Source organism: Pyrus communis, chromosome 10 (assembly GCF_041283825.1).
Source record: "Pyrus communis isolate YQ-2024b chromosome 10, ASM4128382v1, whole genome shotgun sequence".
Classification (NCBI taxonomy): domain Eukaryota; kingdom Viridiplantae; phylum Streptophyta; class Magnoliopsida; order Rosales; family Rosaceae; genus Pyrus; species Pyrus communis.
Window position 1 is genome coordinate 26,272,269 of NC_142574.1, and position 9,714 is coordinate 26,281,982.

Here is a 9,714-nt window from a genome sequence, read left to right on the forward strand (position 1 = left end):
CCATGACCCAAGCCATGTCACTCCAAGACCACCGTGAGCCCAACGCATTGCCAAGTCGAGCCTGAGCCTCACACCCACGTGTGCCACACGCCGAGTAGCCCACTCGCATGGCCTAACCTGCTCCCACTGAGCAGCCTGCTCTCGTGGCCCAGCCTGATATTGCTGAGCAGTCTGCTCTCGTAGCCCAGCCAGCTCCCGTGGTCTAAACTGCTCCTACCGAGTAGCCTGATCTTGTGGCCCAGCCAACTCCCGTGGTCCAACTTGCTCCCACCGAGCAACCTATCCTGTGGCCCAGCCTGCTCCCGCAACCCAGTCTGCTTTCGTGGCCTTCCAAGCAGCCCAAATCGATCCAAGACTAGTTCAATCATCCCGGCTCAAAATTTCCTGACCGATGATCAAACCGAGAACATTTTCACCATATTTTTCTATAGATTTAACATTTCCCAGCTCAAATCTAGCTCCCGGAGTCTACCATACTTCCACTGCTCAAGGAGAAACATTCCTTCTAAGCTCTTCCAATCCAAATGGCGAACAACACTTGTCTTAACAAGTCATAGAGTTGACGAGTGTCCTAGCACATTAGACAACCTTGGTGAACCAGCTATTGCAGTGCACCAAGATGCAACGTGTTCTAAACAAGTCCCGAAGAAGGATAAGGGCAGACGAAGAACCTCTCCAGTAGTGTCCCGACAAGTAGCCACTCGATCAGCCACGAACCGAGCGTTTGGGCAGTATACACTCCCAATTAGGCCCCCGAGATAGCGTATACTCCCGTCTTAGCGCGCGGATGAGCGTACACTCTCGGTTAGGCCCATGGATGATCATAAATTCATGGTTGGGGTCACACTCCAATAGTCAACATGAGCAACCTTTCAAGCGAAATGTTCATTTGCAGCTAAGCCCGCAAAGAGCATCATCCACCTCACATCGGAGTAGGCAGCACGATGGACGGAGAGAAGCAGTCACTCAATTTGGCTTAAGTTCAACCGGCAGTCTGCGAAGAACTCGCTTGCCTGCTAGGAACGCACCACACGCATCGCATCAATGACATAGACGAGCCAAACACATGGAAGAGCAGCCTAGAACAACAAGTCACGACTAGGGGCAGCCGAGGGCTTTGTCACCCCCAACAAAGGCAAATTCAGGAAGAAGTAGAAATACTCTTGAACGAACGATTGCCCGATTTCCCGCGCAACGAAGCTATTGACAAGGCGCTCCGATAAGACATGACCAACATGAGCGAGTCATCTTTCAATGACAGGATCGAGCAGACGGGACCACCCCATAAAGATTGCTGGATATAAAGATTACTTCTATTCTAACAAATGTAGCAGCTCAGCCTAATGGCACGTCGAGGGCAGACGAGTACCAAAAGGACACACCTAGCCCCACTACCAAGAATCGGGGGCAGGCTAAGGATTATTTCAGTTGTCCCAGCAGTCTAGCTTTTCATAGCTGCACTCACGACAATGATTTCCATGCTCTCCAATGCGAGAGGGTGAACCAATTCCCCGACACCCAAAAGGGTATGGTCTCTAGTGTAAGAGGATAAACTAATTGTTCTCCAGTGCGAGAGGATAAACTAATTGATCTCCATTGCGAGAGGGTAAACCAATTCCCCGACACACGTATGGGTCTGATCTCTAGTGCGAGAGGATAAACTAATTGCTCTCCAGTGCGAGAGGGTAAACCAATTCCCTGACATCCGTATAGGTCTGTTTTCCAATGTGAGAGGATAAACTAATTGCTCTCCAGTCCGAGAGGGTAAACCAATTCCCCAACACCCATATAGGTTTACTCTTTAGTACGAGAGGGTAAACTAATTGCTCTCTAGTGTGAGAGGGTAAACTAATTGCTCTCCAGTGCGAGAGGGTAAACTAATTCCCTGACACCCATTTGGGTAAGCTCTCCAGTGCGAGAAGGCCGCATAGCTTAAAAGATCGAATGCTTGAAGATCAACTAAGCAACAAATGGTCAGGGGGCAACAACCACTTTTGCACTTAACAGTTCACTCATCCGACACTTCATCTTCAGCAGCTCCGATCTTAGCAGTTTTATCCTTGACTGCTCCATCTATGACAGCTGAGAAATCAAACTCAAGCAGTTTCCTCATTTTTGGCAAAGCAGCCCAAACCATTGCTCATGCCACGTCACTTCCTTGGCCCATGCCGAGCCAATCATTGGCTTCAATCAAGCAATGGCCCCTGTCACACCACCTCCTTAGCCCATAACAAGCTGACTTCTGGCCCCTGCTAGCCGATGTGCCACACCACCCCAACGGCTGCCCCGTGGCAATACCTCACAAGAAGAAGACAAAGAGAATTAAGTTTTCCTTACATCGGTGCGACGCGAAGAAGACGAAGAAAGCAACGAAAGACGGTCCTTTGCACGGGCAAGTGTAGAAAATTGCTAGGGGAGGGGGAACAAATATCCTCTAAGAGTTTTCTCTCTTGTAAGATAGAATAAATGGCTCTCCAAAGTTGATATAACAAACCACTTAAGGTGGACTTAAATAGGCTTTGAGAGAAATTTATTTCCCTTTCCTAGAATGATCTAATTTCATATTAAAGAGGGAATCTACATCAAAATAGGAAGCAGTCCTAGAGCAAGAAGATCTCTACACCTATTGCCCTTTCCTACGAGCAGCCCAACAGATGTGGGGGCATTTATGGAGCCAAAAATAATTAAGAGGCGACACGTGGATTTTTAGGTGAAGATGACAAAATTACCCTCGAGACATACCGGGTTTCCTACACGCAAGCAGTGGAGGAATCTATCAACCGAGTCATGAGTGCCTAAAATAGGTAACAAGTTCAAATTTATCTCATCCATCTTTACTCCATATCTTCTACAAGGAAATCATTCCATAACCTTCAAAACCTTCCTTATAAATTAAATTAATTAGGCTAATTAATGGATTAATTCCTAATTAATCCATTAATCACCCAATTAATCACCCATTAATCACCAAATTAATCACCATTACACCACCCAAAAAACATCTAAGGGCCGGCCACTCTCTCTTCCAAAGAGGGTCGACCATGCTCTATAAATAGGACTCCATTTTATTTGAAAGACTAGTTCCACACTTTTACAAAACTCCCAAAAACTCTCCAAACACTTTTCTCTCTAAATTCTAACTTTGGCATTGGAGGTTCTTCGGCCAAAGCTCCCCCATTCATTGTGGGCGCGTGAGGCTCTTGGCCTTAACCTAAGGTGTTAATTGTTTTGTAGGTGCAATTTTGTCTAAGAAGACGAAAATGGAGATTTGCATCCACAATAAGCACAAAGCTCTGTGATTAAGACACTAACAGTTTTGAGTAGGAGCTCCTACTCATGTTTTAGTAGCCAAGTATTGTTCTATTTCGTTGGCCTTTTTTTGTACCTCCAACTCGATTGGCAAACACACATACTAAGTACTTTTGTTATATATTAATGGATGAAATAATCGTTGCACATGCCACTTTGAATAGAAAATGCTATACTCCGCTTACTTTTGCCACCAAATTAATTAGTAGTTTACTTCAAAGACAAAATCAACCTTGTGGGATTTGAACTTTTATCATTTTTAACTTATTTATTTGTGAAATGTGATTTTCACACTTTTTATGCATTTATTATTATTATTATTATTATTATTATTATTATTTATAGTTGTTGGATTGAATAAGTCAAAAGAGAATTAAGGATATACATAAAATAATGAATTGAGAAGGAGAAAACAGAAATGCAAAAATCATTTCCCCTATCTAGCTAACATAATAAACCTATATTTTCTAAAGCCCTTTGAGTTAGATCAACTGGCGAGTGAGGGTGGTCTAATTCGTCAGAGTTAGAATTGATTCAGGTTATCAATCAACGGTGATTTTCTCACTCTATTTTTTTCCTGGTGTTCTCCTCTCGATTATGTTTTCCATTCTTTGTAATGCCGGCATGTTGGAAGGTATAAATTAACATAAAAAAACTCTTGAGGTATGGAGACTAGTTTCTTGCTCAAGATTTTAAAACTGAATCATGACATATATCCCATCTTATTGCGCTAACATATGATTGTTATCTTCATTCGAAGTTTTTGGAAACTTTCTTGTGGATGGAAGACGTCGCATCCCAGTTCGACTCTGCTGTAGCACGATATTGTCCGTTTTTGGCTTACCATTCCCTCATGGATTTATTTATGGGAATTCAGACGAGAACTTCCCAATGGGTCACCCAACCTAGGATTGCTCTCACCCGAACTCGCTTAACTTGGGAGTTCCGATAGAATCCGAAGCCAGTGAGTTCCCAAAATGCCTCGTGCTATAGGGAGGGGAACATGTACATATAAGGCACGTCACCCCTTCTCTGTTGGTCGATGTGGGATCTCACAATCCACCTCACTTAAAGGGAACCCGGCGTCCTTGCCAGCACATCCGCACTGAACGGCAGAGTAGGGTCTGATACCATTCTATCACATCCTAGTCACGGCTCCGCCATAGCACGATATTGTCCGCTTTGGGCCCCAGCCACGCCCTCATGGTTTTGTTTCTGGGAACTCACGCGAGAACTTCCCAATGGGTCTCCCATCCTGGGATACTCTCGCCCGAACTTGCTTAACTTTGGAGTTCCGATGGAATCCGAAACCAGTGAATTCCCAAAAGGCCTCGTGCTATAGGGAGGAGAACATGTACATATAAGGCACATCACCCCCTATCCGTTGGTCGATGTGGGATCTCACAATCCACCCTACTTAAGGGAAACCTATCGTCCTCGCTAACACATCCTCATCGAACAACAGAGTGGCTCTAACATCATTCTATCACATCCAATCTAACTCCATTGTAGCATGATATTGTCCGCTTTGGGCTTACCATTCCTTTACGAATTTGTTTCTGGGAACTCAAACAAGAACTTCTTAGTGGGCCACCCATCCTGAGATTGCTCTCACTCGAACTCGCTTAACTTCGGAGTTTCGATGGAACCCGAAGCTGGTGAGTTCCTAAAAAACCTCGTGCTATATGGAGGTGGGCATGTACATATAAGGCACATCACCCCCTCTCCCTTGATTGATGTGTGATGTTACAATCCACCACCCTTAGGGGCTCGACGTCCTCGTCGACACATTAGACTACACGACAGAATGGTTTTGATACCATTCTGTCACATCTCAGTTTGGACTATGTTGTAGCACGATAGTGTCCACTTTGGGCCCTGGCCACGTCGTCATGGATTTGTTTCTAGGAACTCAGATGAGAACTTCCCAGTAGATCACCCATCCTAGAATTGCTTTCGCCCAAACTTGCTTAACATCGGAGTTCTGATGGAATCCGAAGCTAGTGAGTTCTCAAAAAGCCTCGTGCTATAGAGATGGGAACATGTATATATAAGGCACATCACCTGCTATTCGTTGGTCGATGTAGGATCTCACAATCCACCCCACTTAAGGGGAACCTGGCGTCCTTACCAGCACTTCCGCACCGAATGGCATAGTGGCTTTGATACCATTCTGTCACATCCCAGTCTGACTCCGCCGTAGCACGATATTATCCACTTTGGGCTTACCATCGAAACTCCAAAGTTAAGGGAGTTAACACCTCATGCTATATAGAGGTGAACATGTACATTTAAGGCACATCACCCTTTCTTCATTGGTTGATGTGGGATGTTACAATCCACCCCCTTAGGGTCCTGACATCCTTGTCGGCACACTAGACCACACGATAAAGTGGTTATGATACCATTCTGTCACATCCCAGTCTCGACTCCGCCGTAGCACGATATTGTCCACTTTGGGCCCCCGCCACGCCCTCACAGATTTGTTTCTGGGAATTCAAACGAGAACTTCCCCGTGGGTCACCCATCCTAGGATTGCTTTCGCCCAAACTCGCTTAACTTCGGAGTTTCGATGGAATCCGAAGCTAATGAGTTTCCAAAAAGGTCTCGTGCTATAGGGAGGGGAACATGTACATATAAGGCACATTATCCCTCTCCGTTGGTCGACGTAGGATCTCATAATCCACCCTACTTAAGAGGAACCCAGCGTCATCGCCTACACATCCGCACCGAACGGCATAGTAGCTTTGATACCATTCTACCACATCCCAGTCCGACTTCGCCGTAGCACAATATTGTCCCCTTTGGGCTTATCATTCCCTCACAGATTTGTTTCTTGGAACTCAGACTAGAACTTCCCAGTGGATCACTCATCCTGAGATTGCTTTTCCCGAACTCGCTTAACTTCGGAGTTCCGATGGAAACTGAAGCCAGTGAGTTCCCAAAAGGTCTCGTGCTATATGGAGGTGGGCATGTACATATAAGGCACATCACCCCCTCTTTGTTGGTTGATGTAGGATGTTCAGTGACGGCTAGCATGCTTCGACCGTCTTAGGTCGTGGTGTTTCAGAAGAATTAGATTGCTTTTACTAACACATTGAGCATTACTAAAATTCCACTAGACTATATAGTCTATATTACAAGATGAAAGTACACAGAGAAGCCTAAACACAAAACACAAGGGAGCCCTAATTACATTAAAGCATTTATGCCCATTTGGCCAAGAGGGACATACATCCAGAGCCCAGAAGAAGTGAGACATTAGCCCCAAGCTGGATCCTTAGATTGCTTTGCATTCTAGGGTTCATGAAATCTGCTGCTAGTAGGTCAACCAGAGCCATGTATATTAGGATCCCAGCTGATGCAGAGTTGAAAACTCCTTCCACGATTAGAGCACTTGGGCTGGTCTCGTTGTAAATGTTTGATATTCCCATTCCAACACCAATTCCAATTGGGGTTGTGAGGGAGAAGAAAAGTACCATTGTTGCAATGGCCCTGGACTTAAAGTTGGCCTGCACAGACAATGGAAACATCATTTAAAATATAGAAATTGTAATGGAGTTTAACCTAACTCACAATTCGAAAATGTTTTCGGATTTGGGGAGTGAGGGGATATTTTGTCTTGCCATCGGGTATATACATCAGACGACGAAATTTATACAAAGACAAGTGTATATATCTAGTGACAAGACAATTTTACGTAACTGTGGGATTATGAATAAACTTGTGGGACTAGGGACCCTCATTGGTGAAAAGACACATCAATCCAAGTACCCTAAAACATGAATGTTGACTTTCAAAAAATGCTGAGATGAACTGATGTGTGAGGCATTTTAGTCGTGATGAAATGCAGTTGAATCCTACAAAGAATATGCAGGATCTCTGAATATGCACCTAGAAGATTACGTGACAACATCAACAAGACCATTTGGAGCTCTAAACCCCACAAAATGGTACCCATGTGGCCATGTGAAAATCGGTAAATGGCTAGAACATCATAGAAAGCATGTTTTCACCTGAAGTTTGACACATTAAACATGTTAATATGTATCCTACTATTGAATATCACATAGGAGGGGAAAGGTGGTGTATATTTAGCTTTTGAGAAAATTGGAGTATTGGTCTCTAAAAATTGCCTAATTAGAGTTTTAATTATGAATTAAAAGTTCGTGAGTATTAATCATTTAATATGTCATAATGTGAAGCAATGGGTCCTGGTTAGTAATAGCATCAGAACATTTGTCAAAGTAAAGTGTTTAAAGGAGAATATAATAGATGAAAGTTCATGGACCAAAACTCCAATTCGACTAAAATTCAATAACCAATCTAATTTTCTATTCCATATTTTTAAGAGTAATGCTAGGTAAACCAAATTTCTAAACCAAATTTGCAAATATGATGTGTCACCAATAAAAAAATAAGCACGTTAATCAATATTTAAGTAATAATTTAATCATTATCAACCACATCATTTGGTTTAAATGTTGGTTTTTCTAGCACTACTCCAATTTTAATCTACTGAAAGAGATTCAAATTTAAGTGTAAGACAACAAGCACATTGCCCTAACTAGCTAGTCACCATTTATGCAGGGGGATTAAATGATAATGAAACAAGAATGAAATGTTTGAGGAAATTGATGATACCTGAGTTATGCACCCACCAAGGCCCATGCCTTCGAAAAATTGATGGAAAGTAAGAGCTGCTACAAGAGGTTTGATTGTCTTGGGACTCTGTGAGGCACCTAAAGATATCCCAATAATTACTGAATGAACCAAAATTCCCAGCTCCAGAACCTAAAAATTATTCATGCAAAGAATTTACATAATTAAATCAGAAAAATTGCATAGATAAAAATAAACATATACAAATTAGAAACTGCCATTAACACTTCAAAATTTTTATTATGTAATACTCATATGTGTATTTTTCTTATTAATTATAAAAAATATAGAGAAAAAAAATAAAATTTTTAGAGTGCTAACAATAATTATCTTAAATTAAATTAAATAACCCAAAACTGGTTAATATAAAAGAAATTAATAAAACTGGTGAGTAAAAAACAGTGGAAACAGTGAAAACACAGATCAACCCAACAAAATGTAGCACCAAAAAATTGAACCATTAACTTGAAAATCCAAATCAACTCTACCTGTGATATCACTCGATGCCTAACAATTTCGAAAGAAGAAATCGAATCCTCCGGTGCAATCGCGCCAGAACCGTGAGCATGACCGTGTGTGGCATGTGCGTGAACATGCACATGACCCTGGTGCACCCCATTCATCTCTTCATCCTCCTTCACTGGCAGTGCTTTGGTGAAATGTGATCTTCTATAGTAGCTGGTGGCAAAGGTGTCGATCATCATCGTCCCAATCGCCGAAAGCATGGCAATGAAGCCGGTAAACGGGAAGCTGTCCCACAGGGTTTCGCTAAGGCAAGGGCTTCTCAAGCTCTCAAAAGCATCCGGTAGCACATGGATGAACCCTGTTGCTAGAATCACACCGGCCGCAAAAGCCTTGATCAGGAAGAAGATGTCGTTTTCGGTGTTTAGAGCCGGAATTTTCTTGCCCAACATTGGAAGGGAGACACCAAGGAAACTTGCCATGAGGATTGAACTTATCGCAACTAGCTTGAACTTGAGGACTTTGAACTTGTCATGGTCTAGGGTTTCCAAATTGCATTCACATTCCACGGAAGCCGAGATGGGGACAAAAAGAAGGAGAAGAAGGAGAAGAGGAAGAGGAAGCGTATGAGTGAGAGTGAGCTTTTTCATGGCTATCAGTGAAAGGGGGGAGGGGGGGAGAGAAAGAGGGAGAGAGAGAAGGTTTTGAAATGGGGTTGTGGAGTGGTGAGCTGAATGCTCACTTTATATATGAGTTGGAGAATTTGGGGAAAGCAAAAGGCATTAAGGTAAAAATGGCGACATGGAATTCAGTTCTGTTTGTTAGGAAGGGAAGTGGGGTTGGGAACTGTATGGTTAGTGAAGCCAAATGACGACATTATGTGTTAACGCAACAGTTTAAAGGAGGTTGGAGGATTTTAGTTAGGTTTTAGACTTGAGATCACTATCTAAACTGTCACTTATGACCACTGACTGGGACTCGGGGGCTTAAGTATTTATTAGGGATGGCAGAAAAAAGCCCTCAATGTTCCATTTTGGAATGGAATTGGCCATTGCATGAGCATGGTTTTTGTTCAATACTTAGGAAAAGGAATTGACTTGTCGTGTGGGGCACATCAAGCACCAAAACGGTTTTGATTTTAACAAAAAAAGGTTATATTCTGGTCATGTGTATTGGGTCTTGACTCATAGTCATGTTTAACATAGATTAGAATGTATATCGTCACATCGTTATATTGTTTGTTAATTTATTTATGTTGTAATATATTTATTTATTTATTTA

At 42.7% G+C, this 9,714-nt stretch overlaps 1 protein-coding gene across 1 annotated transcript; it reads right to left on the reverse strand.

The window, feature by feature from the left end:
- Positions 1 to 6,373: 6,373 nt before the first annotated feature.
- LOC137730241 (zinc transporter 1) lies at positions 6,374 to 9,166 on the reverse strand. Its single transcript, XM_068469305.2, has 3 exons — positions 8,460 to 9,166; positions 7,954 to 8,103; positions 6,374 to 6,821 (listed from the first exon to the last, which is right to left on the reverse strand). The coding sequence occupies exons 1-3, from the start codon at positions 9,081 to 9,083 to the stop codon at positions 6,516 to 6,518; spliced, it is 1,080 nt and encodes a 359-aa protein (XP_068325406.2). The 5' UTR covers positions 9,084 to 9,166; the 3' UTR covers positions 6,374 to 6,515.
- Positions 9,167 to 9,714: the final 548 nt, after the last annotated feature.